This window comes from Anomalospiza imberbis, chromosome 3 (genome assembly GCF_031753505.1).
Source record: "Anomalospiza imberbis isolate Cuckoo-Finch-1a 21T00152 chromosome 3, ASM3175350v1, whole genome shotgun sequence".
Classification (NCBI taxonomy): domain Eukaryota; kingdom Metazoa; phylum Chordata; class Aves; order Passeriformes; family Viduidae; genus Anomalospiza; species Anomalospiza imberbis.
The window spans coordinates 104,693,591-104,710,474 of record NC_089683.1 but is presented as its reverse complement, the minus strand read 5'-3'; the positions used below and the strand labels follow the sequence as shown (position 1 = coordinate 104,710,474).

Here is a 16,884-nt window from a genome sequence, read left to right as displayed (position 1 = left end):
TAATTCTCATTAGTATTCTAATTATTTCTAATGCAGCTGCATTAGAACTCCTCAGATGTGTGATGTCCTCAAACACCACAAATGAGAGATTATAGTAATTTAAAGAAGATTTTGACTCTTCTTAATTGAGGTTAAAAATTAATTACAGCTAGAACACCCAGATAAATATGATGAAAAGAAACAGAGTTTCTAAAAAGCAAATTATGAAATTGGTTGTTCACCTGCACATTTTCAGCTGGGAAGCATCTGACGAGCAAAGATGAGATCAAAGGAATTCACTGGGCCTCATGGACCTGTGTGATAGGATCTGAAGTGAGTGGAATCTGGCCAAAATACACAAACATCACAGATGTCAACTCTGTGGATGGGAATTACAACAGCTCCGTGCTGGTGACTGGCGATGACTTTGGGCTGGTGAAATTATTCAGATTTCCGTGCCTAAAGAAAGGTAAGATGGAATTTTGTATGGCTGAAAAATGCAAGCTTTACCTCAACACCCTATCAGTGTATTTTCTAATGATGGCTTTTCATTCTGGTGTAAAATTCCAATTAGTGTGTGCACAGTTCCTGCAAGTATTAGTGGAAACCGAGACCAGACTTCAACCCTCTCTGTGTAGTTGTTTTGAAAAGTGTTGAGAATGTGTGCCTGCTTCCTCAGGATTCGCACTGTACCAAGCATAAAGCCAGCAATCCAAATCAAACGACCTTTTGCCTTTCTGTGAGCTTCAGTGTTTAATTTGATATCACATCTCGGTGTATTTTCAAAATTTGTGTTTTAGGAAAAATGTAATGAATGTGTTGAGTTCACACTGGCATTCATGGCCAGAAAGGTGAAAATTAAACCTTGTGTGTGTCTGGTACTTCTTGCCAAGATTGAAGTACTTTTCTGACAACTGAAGATATCATCCATATTATTTTATACTACTTATTTTTATATCATAATTACTTTTGTATCACCATATCAAAAGAGGTATTTGAGTATTTTTTGGTTTTCAGATTTCACAAGTGTATGTTTCTATTAGGAATCTAACTTCATTAGTTATAAGGTTAATTTTTCCCCTTACATATCAGCGGTTCTCCTCTTGCTTTCAGGAGCTAAATTCAGGAAATATGTTGGCCACTCAGCCCATGTCACCAATGTGCGCTGGTCCCATGATTTCCAGTGGGTTTTGAGCACGGGAGGTGCTGATCACTCCGTTTTTCAGTGGAGATTTGTTCCAGAAGGGATAACCAATGGCATCCTGGAAGCCTCTCCACAAGGTAAACATCATTTCTGTTCAAGTATTCATTCAATTAAATCAGCAGAGAATGCAGCACTGCTGGAAGAGTTTTTATTGATTTAACAGGAAAAAAAAATCATAATTCTTTGGAATTGCATATACTCAGCATGTTTGAGACATTGAAGCTTTCAAAGACAAGCCTTGGTTTGGGCCGCATTAAAAACTGCTGCAGTCTGCAATATTTGTGTCTGGGAATACATAAGCAGCATTCCTCAAAGTGTGTGAAAGAAGACATTTACAGGGACTGGATAATTAAATTTTCAACCTTAGCCATCTAACTTGCATTCAGAAGTCACACTACACATGTTTAATTTTATTTTTCGATGCAATCTCACGTCTCACAACAAATTTCTCATATTTTTGCAGTAGCTGTACTTCATATATTCTTCTTGTTATTGTCATGATCTTTATAATATCCTACCAAAGCCAAATGAGCTGTGTCATGGTAGTTGCTAAAATCGCGATTCCCTGCAGCAGAAGGGAAAAATTTCATCTGTACCTGCACAATTTGGTAAATTATCTACATTACAGCAAATATTTTAAGCACAAAGAGTGATCAGTGAAAGCTTTTATTTGTCATTTCTGTGTGTCTGCTCTCCAGACCCTGTTTTGAAAGCAGAATTCTCTGATGCTGGAATTGTACCAGTAGCTGCTCAGTGATTTTGCTTCTCTCTGCCACCTTCCTGCCCCGGGGAGGGAAACAGGAGAGACAGAAATGAAGCCTGACACATTCAGTCAGCCCCCATGACTTTTACAAGCTGCTTGAGCTTCCAGACTTCTTGAATACTGCTTTGCCCATAGTCTAAATTATATAAAAATATCACATACTATTTTCCTATGCTTTTATGTGTTCAGTATATTGATTTTTCTTTTATTTAAAGCAGAGGGTGGTGTTGATTCCTACAGTGAGGAATCAGATTCAGATCTATCCGACGTGCCAGAGTTGGATTCTGACATTGAGCAGGAAGCTCAAATCAACTATGATCGCCAGGTGAGTGTGAAATAACACACAGGGCCAATTACCTGGCAAGTTCCCATCACTATTCAGCAAAGAGAGGAACTTTACTGCTGACTCATAGACTGTTCTCAGTTATTTTGATGGTATTCAGCTGATTATGCAACCAATATTCATAAACCCTTGAGCTGGAGATGAGAATTTGAAAGGGTTTGGAGAAAAGAATTCACAAGTGCTTTGGGGATTGGAAGGTGATCTTTAAGGTCCCTCCCAACCCAAACCACTCTGTGATTTGGACCTATTTACAAGTCACTAGAACCTGATTCCAGGAGCTCTTGTCATTTGAGTTGAGTATTGCCTGTCCTCTTGTCCAGTGACCTCTCAGCTGCAGTGGGGAAAGGTCAGAAATTCCTCAGAGCAGGACTGGGATCTTGTATTAAGGGGAAAAATCACAGCGTAAGTTGGTTCGTGTTGATTTAAGGGATTTAATGGCTGCCACGGGGCTGCTTTCTGGAATGTGGGATGTTCACCTCTAACATTCCAGGCTTTAGGAAAGGGCATCCTTCACATTTTCACCTCATTTTCTAGACTACAATAAATTGCATAGATCCTTCTGCCAACAGTTTCTTTCACCTGTTTATTACAGAGATCAATCATGATTGACAAATTAAACAGATTTTTCCAAATTCTCTCCCTTCTCTCTCATTCACTCCCAGTTTCACTGGAGTGCTGGTCATTCTCCTCCTCCCCTCCTCCTGATTTTCCATCTGTATTCAAATCAGTCGTCATCCTCCTCCACACAGTCTGCATGTCAAAAAGGACGTCTGGGTTGAAAAACTACTAGTGACAATATCATTGCAGGCAGTTCAACAGCAATATTCCAAGCAGGTTAATGCATGGAAAACCAGAAGCATCTTTAAAATAGCATCTTTCATGGGAAATGTGAGACAGCCCCAAGAAGAAGCTTCATTTGGCATTTTGTTAAAGGAAAAAATTGGCAAAAGTGTAGGGAAACAAAACCATTAATCTTATTTTGAGAATTGGGGTTTGGTTTGGGGTTTTTTTATTTTTAATATTATGGCTGAAGCAGCAGAGAGGATACTACATTTTGAGATGCATCAGAAGATGATGCCCCAGTATTTTGTTTCACTGAGTTTGTTTCTTTCTTTTCCTTTCTCCCAAAAATCCACTGTTGCTTCTTGGAAGTCAGGTAGATTTCTGTGGGAGTGGAAATTTCATTGTCCATTTGTCCAAGAAATGTTGGCACAGAAAACAAGCACTAAAGCTACATTTCAGCATTGTGATGGATTTTGTTTGGGAATGCTTCAAACACCTTTAGTATCTCCACAGAGTTTTAGCATTTCTAAAGTGTTTAAATGGAAAGTATTTTGTGTATTTATAGATCTGTAATTGTACTTTGGGATTCTGGACACGTTGGCAGGTCATCGAAGTGGTTTTGGTTCCTGTGTATTTCACCATAATCCTGAGATAGAAGTAGTTCTTCATACTCAGCTTTGAGCTTGGTCACTGAATCACAGATGAAATTAAAATTAAAAAACACCTGGAGACTCCCAGTCACCATTTGCATTGCTTTTTACACTAAGTGACACTGGAATCTTCTAGAAAGAGTACACTCTGCTGCTGCTGCTCCAGATTGCTGTTCTGGGCCACTCAGACCAGGAGAATTCATTGTCCAGAAAACATTTATCATCATCTGAAGGCTGGGGACAATAGTGCCTGGCTCTGCATTGTAACCACCGTACATCACATTAGCATATATTAAATTTCATGCTTAAAGTCACATTCACTCACACATACAAATATTTAGAAAACCAGAGACGTGCAGTTAACTTAAGCATTTCTTCTTTAGGTTTACAAAGAAGACCTACCTCAGCTGAAACAGCAAAGTAAAGAGAAAAACCATTCTGTGCCCTTCCTTAAGAGAGAGAGAGCGCCCGAGGACAGCTTGAAACTGCAGTTTATACATGGGTAGAGTAATATCAAATAATATTTGCTATTTCTGGTTGATGAACATTGCTGGGGTGTTCTAACAACTCGTATCAGAGCATAAGCAAAGCATTTTTTGGTGCTTGCCCACAGTTAATTTGTTTGTCATTGTTACTGTGGTAATTCTTAGAATATCAGATATAGATTTTCTATTTTCAGTTGTATTTCAGGCTGGATGGAGCTCTGAGCAGCCTGGTCCAGTGGGAGATGTCTCTGCCTATGGCAGGACCCTTCCAGCCCAGACCATCCCATGATTCTCTTTGCTAAGGAACAGGGGAAACTTATAACACTGATCAATAATACATCACTGTTGAGTTTTATGAAATTACATTTTATACTTGTTGCTCACTCCACCTGATGTTTCCTGGATTCTCTGTTAATTGCTTTTGATAGCTGTGATTTGTTAAAATGCCTGATAGATTTCTGCTCCAATCCAATTCTTTGTGACGCTTACCTGGACACAATTCTCTGTAAAAGATAGAGCCTTTTTGTGAAATCAGTGCTGATTTAGGAACTGAGTGCAAAGTAACCCTTGAAAAGATTCCTGAATTCCTGCTCTTGGGGGGAGCAGTCTCTGTGATACTTCCGAGCTCAAGCTGTCACCACAGAACTTCTTTCCTTTAACACTCAAATGATTTGTAGCACAGATTTCCCGAGCAGCTGTGGGGCAGCCACGAGGTGTTTGGTGTTTGCTGCAGGTACAGGGGCTATGACTGCAGGAACAACCTGTTCTACACGCAGGCAGGGGAGGTGGTTTATCACATCGCCGCTGTGGCCGTCGTCTACAACCGGCAGCAGCACTCGCAGCGCCTCTACCTCGGCCACGACGACGACATCCTCAGCCTCAGCATCCACCCCATCAAGGACTATGTGGCTACTGGGCAGGTGGGGAGTTCAAAGTGATAGCAATGCTATTTTCATATAGAATTAGAAAAAATGCCATTCTCTTTTTCCTTAAGTGTATTGTTTCCTCCTAAATACGGGCAAACTGAATGGTTTTTCCTATTTCCCTGCCAAAACTGTTGGGGGTGATTATGAAACCATTCCTATATAACATAAGCACTGCCAGTCTTGTGCTGTGGCCTTCAAAAGTCTTATATTTACTTTTTCTCTCTCATTTAAAACACAGGAGCTGCGTTTTAGCTCCCTCCTAGAAGATTTTGGACTTTCATGACTCAGCTGCAGTATTTTTGTACTGTATGAGCTTTCAACAGCCTTGCTCAGATAAAAGCTGATGGGCACTTTCATGATATCTGGTACTGAATATGATGTATTCAGTGTATACATACGCATTCAGACATCAGGATAAATGATACCATGAATATTCCACTGAACAGTAGTAGTTTTAGAGACCGTCCACTGATATTTCTCTGAATGAGAAAATAAATCTTGAAAAATTTAAATAAGGGCGAATGACAAACCTCTGTAGGGTTTTAATGATAGGATAATGCTAATTACTGTTATTGGTGTGCTTTGAACTTCTGTGGGCAGAGACCCCAATTAACCCTCTGATCTAGGTTGGAAGAGATGCTGCTATCCATGTTTGGGACACCCAGACCCTGAAATGTTTGTCATTGCTCAAAGGCCAGCACCAGAGAGGAGTGTGTGCACTGGATTTTTCAGGTAAGCTACTGCCTATGCTTATCTAAATTATTAATTTAAAAGCAGTCCTTGTGATGCAATGTTAATTCAAAGAGGTGCAAAATTACAGCCAGTACCAATTTTACATGGAAGGTTGCTGACTTGGGATAAAAATAGTGTGTGTAGTGAAGTCAGTTGTGGGCCTTTGGTCACTCGGTCAGTGATTGATTTTGGTGGTGTCTAGTTGATAATACCAAGTGTGCAGCTGGAATTCTGGTCACTGTCCACATGGTGGTGTGAGAATTTTAAAGCAGGCAAGATGGGGACTCAAAGCATATGAATGAGTTGGAAATGTCACCTCTGGGCTCATCGCTCATCCAGTTCTTTGCATTTGCTAACATTTGCCACATTTTTCAATGAGTTTACAGAAGAAGTAAATATGACAAACAGTTGTCTGCTGTCTCTCCCACTTGTCTTTCCAAGCTGGTTGCCCTAAGCTGTCTCAGTTTTTAAGGGATAATTCCTGTGTGCAGCACTGAAGAATATCATCCATGTGGTGGGGACTTAAATGCTACTGTATCTTCATAAAAGGGCTTGAAAATTCATGTTCCCTTCTTCTATTAAAAAAATTAAGAGATTACTTTATCTGAACTCTCCTCTACTTGATCTGATTTTTTTGTTCAATTAAACATAGCTTATTTCACATTCTGCTCTCCAGCAATGTGGTAAGAATTCATTAGGATGTAGATCACATTTGTAAGACAAGACTTTACGAAAGACGTTTGACTTCCACAAAGATAAATCTGTGGAACTCAGTCATATTGCATTATCAGGAGAGGAGCCCTGGTGTTCATGCAAGAGCTGGAATTCAAATGTGAAATTGCTGACCCACTGTGGTATGTAAGCTCACGATGTAAGGTGAAAAAGTGCCAGAAGGAGGAAAAATGGATAAGGATGATTTAACTGATACTAGATAATGTGTATAGATGTCAAAAAACTTCTTGCTAAGATCCTTAATCGAACAAACGTTCCTATATTTGAAAATACTTCGTGGTTTGCATTTTTAGCACCAAGTAAATTCCTGTCCAAGTAGGAATATTCTGGATCTTGGAACCCGTGTACCTGTAAAGAATAAACTGGCCAAATATTCTGTGGGCATAAATATGTAAAAAAATACTGAATGTTTTTTAAAAAGTAGCAACCACTCAATGTAACAGAGTTGCTTTAGGACCTGATCCCAATAATAATGCACACACTGCATTCCTAACTGGCTTTAACTGGGATTCTTGGCATAGACAGGGACAAAGAGCTGAGCAAATGTACACCTCCCTGCAGGATCAGAGGCTGCACTGCCCTATATAGGGCATTTGCATTGTCTTAATAACAAAGATTTCAAAATTAGGTTCAGATCACACTATTTGGAGCTTAAAGATAGAAACCTGGAGCTCCCAACCTTTTCTGGCTGTAGTTGATGCAGCAGCTGACTCTTTCCCCCCAGTTCTCTCTGCCCTCATTCCCTCTCTAAAACATCAGCTGCTCCCCATTTCTGAAAGCTGGATCCTTCTTGTGCAACCCTTCTCATGGCACTGTGATTCCAAGAGGATAATTTCATTCCTGCAACGTTTGGTTGTGCCCTCTGGTGGCTAATTTAACATTTATACCTTGGGATATTGTTTGGAAACCCCTGTTTCAAGTGAATAAAGTTTAAATTGTTGTGTTGTTTGGGGATTCTTTTAATAAACTCAGTTTTGGTTTCTTGTCCTGTATTTTAACTTCATTTCTTCCTACCTTATTCTGCTTCTTCTACTTGGTCCTGTTTCTTTCTTCCTTATTCTTAAATTCCCCTTCTCCTTATTGACTTGCTTCTAGTAGGACTCAGTCATTAAAGTCTGTAAGAACTTACAGCCCTATGAACTCTGCAGTAGTTCTGATGGAGTAATTTACACCAGTGACTCTCTTTTTCTTCTTGACGTCAAATATGCCCAAGCCCAGAGTCCTTCACACCATTCATTTCTGTGAGAAGCCCATTCCCAGATCAGTGCTCTTGTTCAGTCTCTACCCAGCTCTGCTTCCTCCAACTGTGACTTTTCTGCAGTTAAAATAACCAAGCAGGTGATCAGCTCCTCCTACACCCTATAAATTGTCTTATCATAAGCTGCAATAATCATGGCTCAGTTTTATCAATTTTCTAGAATTTCAGGACAGAGTTTGTCTCTAAAACTTTGTTAGAGATGGTTGTGTTTATCATTATTTTATACATGTGGCAAGAGTTCCTGGGTACTGTTGAATTATGGATGATTTTCTCTTCTGGCTTTCCTGCCTCTCATTATCAGTCCTGCTGTGTCTTTCCTGCAGTGAAAGCGAAGATAGCCAGCAGTTATTTTTAGCCTTAAAATTTTATATCGTATTTATAGTTTCATCACCCTGCCTATGAACATTTCATACACTAGTAAATCTCTGCACCATTTCAAGCAGAGAAAAGAAGCATCATCTATCAGAAATATTTCAAATAAAATGCGACGTGAATTTAAAGTGCTTGAGCTTTATGAAACTGAATTTCATTGCCTTGTTTGATCCTCCCTATTTTCCTTGTGCTTACACATAGGAATATTTTGTTTCTGTCTTTGGGAAAGATCTGAACTCCAATTTCTCAAACTATTCATTTGGGGGTTTTTTTGCCTCATTTATAATACATCATTAGAAATTCAGTTTGCAATGTGATTGTTGGTTCATTGCTTGTTACATTTTCAGCTAAAGCCTTAGCACCTTTAACAGTCAGTATTGCTTCTGTACAGCTGATGGGAAATGTTTGGCATCTGTTGGGCTGGATGATAACCATGCCATTGTGTTCTGGGACTGGAAAAAGGGAGAAAAGCTGGCAACAACCAGGTAAGGATACCCACAGTTTAAAATCCCCTCTGATTACTTTTTTTTCTGAATAACATCATTCACATTTTTCCTATGAACAAAGAAGTAAAGCAGAATTTCTCTCTGAAAACAGGATGGTGTTTCAGAGCAACATACCCAGATTAAAAACCTGGGGATGCACAGCCCAGTGTTTGGAAATTGTGTGAACCTGAACTATTTCTGTCAGGAGTTCCTTATCCTTTTTGTTGGGAGAGCCACATTACCACTGTAGTTTGTTTCAGGCTTTTCAAGTGAAGTTTAATATTTTCTTCCAGTTTTGTGTCCTGGCTTAGGGCAGAAGTCACCAGAGGTGTCATTTCCTTTATGTGTTTGAAGACGTGCTGGCTTACATCAATGACCAGATCACTCTCTAAAAAGAAAAAATAATGATACTCTATTCTCTATATATATATTTTTTTTTCAATCACTGCTGATCCAGCCTTTCTTCTGAGCCAGCTTTTTCTGAGGCATTTGCTCTTTCAATTGCCAGCTGAGAGCTCAGATAGTAGCCCGACAGTGAAGGGTCCTTTGCGCTTTCTTGAAGGGACCAGTGCTGGGAGGAGAATTGGATTGAAGTTACATGTTTGCTATTTTGTACTCAACTGTTGGATTGCAACAGTAGTTGTTCAGTGAGGGAGAATCAAACTGTTTGAGAACCTACTTTCTGTCTCAGCCTTGCACAAAGCAAGTGTGCCTCTGGTCACTAGGATTGAGCAGAATCCCTGTGAGTGTGGATCCATGTACCAGAAAGGCAAGGAGAGAATTCCATATGATCTCTGCAACCACACAATGTAGCACTGCTCAGTAGAAATTGTTAGTATAGCTGCAAAAAAGTGCCTGTGAAAGGTAATTTACTTTAATTACTATATGGTGACATGTTGCAGAAGAAATGGGATTTTCTGGTGGCAGCACTCTCTGTTAGTAGCGTACCATTACTAAAGAAATCAGTGTTTTACTCCACGTGTGTGTACCACAATCTGTTAGCTGTACAATTTCATCTCAGACATCCACTTTATTAGGCAGTGAGGGTTTAAATCCTGTCTAAAATCTGTGCTGGAGGCTTTGCTTAGCAACAGCCCTGGCTGTGTTGTAAAACGTGACATTTTCCTGGGCTTTGCAATCCCAGTTCTGCTGTCCCCAGACAGATTGTGCTTGACTTACAAGCAAAGAAATACTTTATATATTCCCACGCTGACCTTTAAGCTTTTAAAAACAAGATAATGATGAGCTGTGTCACTACCTGGCTGCTGGTGCTCCCAGGACAGATAAAACATGGAGCACTTGGGTTCTTTTCACCATGTAATGCTGCGTGTACCGAATGGATCTATTATTGCTAATCTGTTATCTTGAAAATATGCAGGGTCCTCACAGAGAGCAGAAAAATGAATGTGTCTTCTAAAATATTCCCATTGTCTAGATTTTAGCAGTGCCCAAAGGCAAGTCCCCTGTTCTGGTGAGCACAGGAGGATAGAGAGAGAGAGAGAGAGAGACAAAAGCCCTCATGTGGCCTTTGCGCACAAGAATAAAAGAACATCTCCTTACAATCATATGGACCCATATGAAAAAATGAAAAATGGGTGTCAATTCACCATATACAGACACTCATTATGTTTATTCTGCAGTTATATTTACTTTTTGTGAATGTTCTTTTTGCTTAATCTTTTTAGGCTGATTTATTTCAGCATGACTTCTCAGGTTGGTTTATTTTTTGTTTGTTTGGGGTGGGTTTTTTTTTTTTTGTGGTTTTTTTTGTTTGTTTTGTTTTTTTTTTCCAACATTAAGAACACTCTTATTTATTTGCTTTAATTGTTTCAGAGCTAAATTATGCAGCTCGTTTCCCTGTCCTGGCTTTCCTAGCTCCGTTCTAATTCCATTAAAATCCTTATTGAGTAAGTTGGAACCAAACACCTCTGTACTGCAGAATGATGTGCTGCAGATGTCAAAGGTGGCCAGGGCTGCTTTGTATCCAGCCTGGTCCACTAAAAGGGAATACTGACCCTGAGAGGGGTTTCAGAACCATGTGGTTTTCTAGCTCTGCTGAGCCTGTCAGGAAAGAAGTGACTTAATCCTAGCACAAAACCTGCAGATGAAAAGCTCGTGCTTCCTGCTTTGGGGGTTTATAAAACACTGACATAGATATAATTAATGCTTTACACCTGGGAATATTTTTTCCTTTGATAAGACCCAAGCTTGTACATTTCCATAAATACATCAACAAATATAACTTTAGTTACCCAAGAACTAAACCTGGAGGTGAATGTGCTGCTGAGTGAACTGCTTCATGGAAGTGAATTGCTTCCAGTTTTATAATTCATTATTTTATTTTCCATCTTCAAGCCCATAGATTCAACACTTCCTCATTTTTCCTGTCAGGGTGTCTTTTAATACTTACTGAGTTCTCATCCATTTAAATACCTACGTTGACCTTTATGTCTTCTTTTAATTGCCTTGACCTTTATTGCCTGCTCCTTTGTTATGACTTAAATGAACTGAAATTCAGTAGGAGAGGATTTTTATTCCTCACGTTTCTGTAGTTCCCACATGGTGTATGCTCAAATTCTTCTTGCCAGCTCCATGAGACAAACTCCCAGAACGAAACCCTTGCAGATTAGAAATACGGCTCTCTACTTTTTGTTAGATGGGGAAATGATTTATATCAATGATTTAATTAGTTTGAAATGTTAAGTCATCTCTTGCCAAGCTTTTAAAATGTCTACCTCTATTGCAGGGGCCATAAAGATAAAATATTTGTAGTGAAGTGTAATCCACATCATGTGGACAGACTAGTCACAGTTGGGATGAAGCACATCAAATTTTGGCAGCAAACAGGTACTGTATTGAATATTTTATATTTGATTAACATGGAAATTTGTGAATATTTTTAATACAGGAACATCATATTCCCAGTTTAAGAATTTGTTTTATTCTTTTAGCTTTTAACTTTTAACTAACTTTTAAGTTTTAAATTTTTAAGATTTAACTTTTTTAAGTTTTAACTAACTTTGCCAGTTACCAAAATATTAAAGGGGTTAAAACCCACCTCTGAGTCAGCAAATGTCACAAAATTCCTTCCTCCTTGGAAAGAATTTCCAGTTAATTGTGTTTAAATTCTAATCATAATATCAAGGCATTCTCCTAAGCAAGCATCTTTGGCTTCCTGAAAATCAGGTTCCGCTTGAGGGTATGTTTTATTCAGGACTGGATTTTTGCTCTTCATGACTTTTTAGATGTGTACACATGACACAAGTACTCTGAACAACTCAAAATTAGGTAATTTTAAGAGCTTCCTATACTTCATACCATAGTTTAAGCATTCAAGTGATTCAGGTGCTCTCAGATTAATAATTTTTTTTTTTTTGCTTTTTTTTAGTCTTTAGGTTATTTTTGCAGTGATTACATAGACTTGCATTGCTGTTTGCCAAATTCCATGGTGGGAATGTGCATTAAGCAGCATCTTACTCTAAGAACAGTCTCTTTGCACTAAAAATGGTGTCTTTTTAGTTCAGATTTGCTCAGTGGAATAGGAACTTAATGTGGTGTCAGCTGTGAAGCCCACAAGGCCACCTATGAAGATGATATTTTGTAATTTTATGTGTATTTTTGTCTAAGCATTGGTTCATGGGTCTTATGGCTGCTTCTGTTTTCTGACCCAAAGCAAGGCTGTGGTGATTTGGTTTTCAGACAACCAGAGGAGGAACAAACCTTGCCATTTATTCTGCAAAACTGCTGCCAAAAGCTCAGGATGCCAGGGGACAGCTAAACCAATCTTCTAGTTGTGGTCACCTCTACAGAGAAGCAGCATGGCAGAAGCTGCTGTGAGCAAAAACCATCCTGCCAGACATTGCAGTAGTTGTTTTTGCACATTTCCTCACCACGTTTGTCTCTTGCTTGGGAAGACAGTCTGAAAACCTGAGACTGATCTGCTCCAGAGCTGTAATTGCTGGCTTCACTTGCTTTGGCTGTGCTTTTCCCCTGTGCACTGACTGCTCTCTGCATTTCCGCTATTAGGCAGCCACAGGAGATCTTGGGGTCAAACATTTGTCCCTTACAGCCCTGTGGCTACAAGCCCAAACAGAACAGTGCTGCTCTTGCAGGTGGAGGCTTCACCTCCAAACGGGGCACGTTTGGGAGCGTGGGGAAGCTGGAGACCATGATGAGCGTCTCCTACGGGCGTGTGGAGGAGCTGGTGTTCTCTGGGGCTGCCACCGGGGACATCTACATCTGGAAGGAGACCCTGCTGCTGAGGACAGTGAAGGCCCATGATGGACCTGTGTTTGCCATGCATGCACTGGACAAGGTATCTGTCACCTTCCTTCACCTTGATTTTTGTTACTCTAATGGATTTTAGATGTGTTTGTGATTAAACAAAGCCAGTAGGAATGAGTTCTGTTATTTGGTAGACCTGGATTTGTAAGCACCCTGTTCCATGTACTGGTACCTGACCTCTAAAAATTCAGAGTTTATTTCTCACTCTGCTCAGGAGTGTGGTTTTCATGTTTGTGTAAACCACAGGAGAGTAATGGGTAACATTCATTGCCTCTTCAAGCTGATCTCAAAAATATTCGTGCATTACCAGTTTCCAAAATATGAAACATGATTTTTAATAATATTATCATTGTGTCTTAGTCAAGACTTTAGATATCCAAAGGTTTTGGGTTTTGAGTTAGCTATTCCAGATAAAGAAAGAATTCTCTTTCGGTTGCATCAATACATCTATAACAGAAATTATGGCAAAATATTTGCATCACACAAATGAGCTTAGGACGAAGTTTTGCCCCTGGCAATTTGAAGACAATGTTGATAATGGAATATCCCTTTTGAGGTTGTGGTTTCAACTGTAAAAGTAAAGGATGAGAAGAATGTTAGCTGTTAACATTTTTATATATCAAGGTCAATTAAGATCCCTGTGGCTCAATTCTTTCTGGCCCTAATTGATTGTTCCCAGCTTTCCTATCAATTTTTCTGTTTGATCTTGGCACTGAACATCCTCTTCACTTAGATTTTTGTTGGTTAGTTATTTATGCTCTTTTGCATCCACTTGGCCCAGATAATCTACCCAGGGAATTAATGAGAGAATTGGTCCCTGATGCATTATTAGAACTTGGATTGAAGCATCTGTTAAGTCAATTGAATTTGGAATAACTTGAGAAGCTGTTTCTGCCAATTACTGCCTCTTCTCAGGGTAAAACACATTTTTCCATCGCTTGTTCCCACGTGCAGGCAAATGTCCTGGTCCAGCATTCCTGTTTACAACAGTGTGTGCTCCATACGGTTGCAAATCTTTATAACCCTAGAAAAGCAACTCTAAGTCTTGTCCTCTTGAATTATTCCCTCATAGGTACAGACTCCAGTATTTTTAGATTGACACATGAATAAAAATCAGGGGAGACTTTACTGTGCCTTTGGACATGTCCTTTTACATCTCTCCCATGAGTGCTGACATTTGTGTGTGTTCTTCTACTGTGATTGTGCAGGGCTTTGTAACGGGTGGAAAAGATGGAATTGTTGCCCTTTGGGATGACATGTTTGAGAGATGTCTGAAGACATATGCTATTAAAAGAGCAGCACTCTCTGCTAGTTCTAAAGGTATTGGTCTTCAGCGTGTTTCAATAAGGACTGTGTGCGTGGAGGGTGGTAAATGGTAGTAAGAGTAAGGACTGGGTGTCAAATCTTACCAGAAGCCAAAGGGAACAGCAACACACTACTTACTCTGTGTTGGAATGTTCTGGTTTGATCCATGTAAGATGTATTCTTGTATTCCTTGTCATTTATAGTTTGTTCTGCTATTTCATGGCATTGAGCTTTGTTTTCATTAATGAAATTATTGTAAGGAGAAATGTCCCCAGCCTTGAGTTTGGCAGTTCCAAAGTCAATCCAGTTTCCTTGGCTAGCCACCTTTCCTGTGGTGAGAGCAGAGGCCCTTTGATGTGGAAAGACCTGTTAAATTCCCAAGGCCTCAGTGTGGAAGTCTGGAAAGGGATATTCATATGTAATCACAGCATTAGTCCGAGGTGCTGGAACTCCCGAGCCCCTCAGACCCTGTCACTGTTAAAGCAGTGAAACATCAGTCATTACACTGCCACAGTACAAACAAACTCCCTTCCCTGTAATCCAAGGAGTCCATGGATTATCTGGCAGTTTGATCGGGCAATTTTAGCTCATATTGATGATTTTGAACAGATTTGAATTATATATAAACTGCAAGGGATATGAAATAAAAAAAAAAAATCTGGCATTCTTCAGGTTTACTTTTAGAAGACAATCCCTCCATCCGAGCCATCAGCCTGGGACATGGGCACATCCTGGTAGGAACTAAAAATGGAGAAATACTTGAAATTGATAAAAGTGGGCCTATGACTCTGCTTGTTCAGGTACTGTATGGATCTCCCATAGCAAACTATTTCCTGTATTTTTACAAAAATGCTGGTTCTTTGGTTCTTTAGTATTCTTTTTTCAGTAAATTTTCATCACATAAAGTAATCCTTCAAATTTGTCTTGCCTGCATAACTGCCTTACTGTCCAAGATGTGTGAGGTTGTGTTTTATAAAACATTGAACTAATTCACTAGTGCAGATTGAGAGCAGTAAGAAATTATTTAACCTTGATATGCAGTGCCAGCAAACTGTATGCAAGCTGAAGGAAAGCTGGAAAAAAGCAGGAAGAGGGATTAACAAGTTGGAAAACTGAGAATCTGAGGCAAGATTAAAACAAAATATTATGTGTTTTGGACAATCAAGGATCTAAAAAAGGACATAAACTTGGAGGATTAGCCAATATTAGGATTTCAGGATAAGGTCCTGTTTGGGGTGTAACTGTTCCCTATTAATCTCAAATTTGGAAAGGAGAATATTGGAAGAACAGGAATTATAGCCAATAATAGTGGAGGGGAGTATGGAAGAGTGTTTTAGACATTTGTTGAGGGAGACAGAGCAGACGTTCAGGTCTTTTGGAATGCAGAAAGCTTTCAAGAGAGGAGATGGTGAAGGCTTTACTGCCTGGGACTTGCAAAATGAGGCAGGGCAAAGTTAGAACATACTACACAGCCCCACAGGCGTTATTTCCTTTTGTATGGAATGCTTTCCTCCAGGGCCATATGGAAGGAGAAGTGTGGGGCTTGGCAGCTCATCCTCTCCTACCCGTATGCGCCACCGTGAGCGACGACAAAACCCTGCGCATCTGGGAGCTCTCGTCGCAGCACCGCATGCTGGCAGTGAGGAAGCTCAAAAAAGGTAATTCTGCCTTGGCCAGGCCCTGGGGCAGCCATGGATCCTCTGCTTCTGGAACAGCTCCCTCTCTGCTTTCAGGGCACATCACAGGCATTGATTGGGTAGGCAAAGGACACAGTCGTTAAGAAATTTGGGAGCGCAGGAAATAAATTGTCTTTGGCATGTGTCAAGTCAGTGCAAAGGGAAGGAAGAAAAAGGACTGTAATCTATTGTAATGAATAATAATAAAATGAACTTCAGTCTCTTTTCCCACAATTTCAAGGGGAATGAGTTGACCTCAGAATCACTTTCCTCCCTAGGAGTACTTAAGGCCAGTATGTTGCTGACATAAAAGAATTTCCTTATAAAGACAAAAATACAATTTCCTGTATGTAGAGCACAGTCATCTTTTGCTGTCAATATGAGCTTTACCTGTTTAACCAACTTCTCTAAAATTAACACTTTTCCTCTCCTCTATATAAAATTAGATAAGCTGTGTTGAAATGCTGCCTTCTCAAAATCACTCTTATTAATTCATTGATATCCCTCAGGAAATTTTAAATTGTTCATTTTCAGTGTCAGATCTAGAGCACAGGAACCCCTAACTGGCTGGGGGAAATCAGACTTAAATGTTTTGGAGAGGTGAATTTGGGGATGGATGAGGATGGCTGTAGGGAGAGTTTATCAGGAGTAATGCTGAGGCAGAGGTACACTGCCCTTAATGAGTTTTTGAATTTTCCTTCCGGATTTCCTTTCTGTATGTGTTTTGGGTGGGGTTTTTTGTTTTATTTCTGTCATTGGTGTGTTTAGAATGTGGCTGAAAAGGTGGTATTTGCACATAAACCTGTTTCAAAAGGGATTATATCATCGTTATCAACTCCAGAGCACCCTGTAACGAAGCATCCATCATACCCCTCTGTAACATATCTTTTTCAAGAGATAACAAATC

General features: G+C 39.7%; 1 protein-coding gene across 7 annotated transcripts in view; it reads left to right on the top strand.

The window, feature by feature from the left end:
- Positions 1 to 16,884, top strand: part of EML6 (EMAP like 6) — an 86,049-nt gene that overhangs the window by 45,461 nt on the left and 23,704 nt on the right. For 4 of the 7 annotated variants that reach the window (XM_068186211.1, XM_068186210.1, XM_068186208.1 and 1 more), the window contains exons 10-21: positions 236 to 448; positions 1,093 to 1,260; positions 2,162 to 2,271; positions 4,106 to 4,224; positions 4,941 to 5,127; positions 5,760 to 5,865; positions 8,619 to 8,712; positions 11,459 to 11,559; positions 12,825 to 13,027; positions 14,205 to 14,316; positions 14,974 to 15,101; positions 15,818 to 15,959. In XM_068186211.1, the coding sequence (XP_068042312.1) occupies positions 236 to 448; positions 1,093 to 1,260; positions 2,162 to 2,271; positions 4,106 to 4,224; positions 4,941 to 5,127; positions 5,760 to 5,865; positions 8,619 to 8,712; positions 11,459 to 11,559; positions 12,825 to 13,027; positions 14,205 to 14,316; positions 14,974 to 15,101; positions 15,818 to 15,959 (1,683 nt within the window). The remainder of the gene's footprint in view (positions 1 to 235; positions 449 to 1,092; positions 1,261 to 2,161; positions 2,272 to 4,105; positions 4,225 to 4,940; positions 5,128 to 5,759; positions 5,866 to 8,618; positions 8,713 to 11,458; positions 11,560 to 12,824; positions 13,028 to 14,204; positions 14,317 to 14,973; positions 15,102 to 15,817; positions 15,960 to 16,884) is intronic. The other 3 variants (XM_068186214.1, XM_068186209.1, XM_068186213.1) reach the window with 1 other exon arrangement.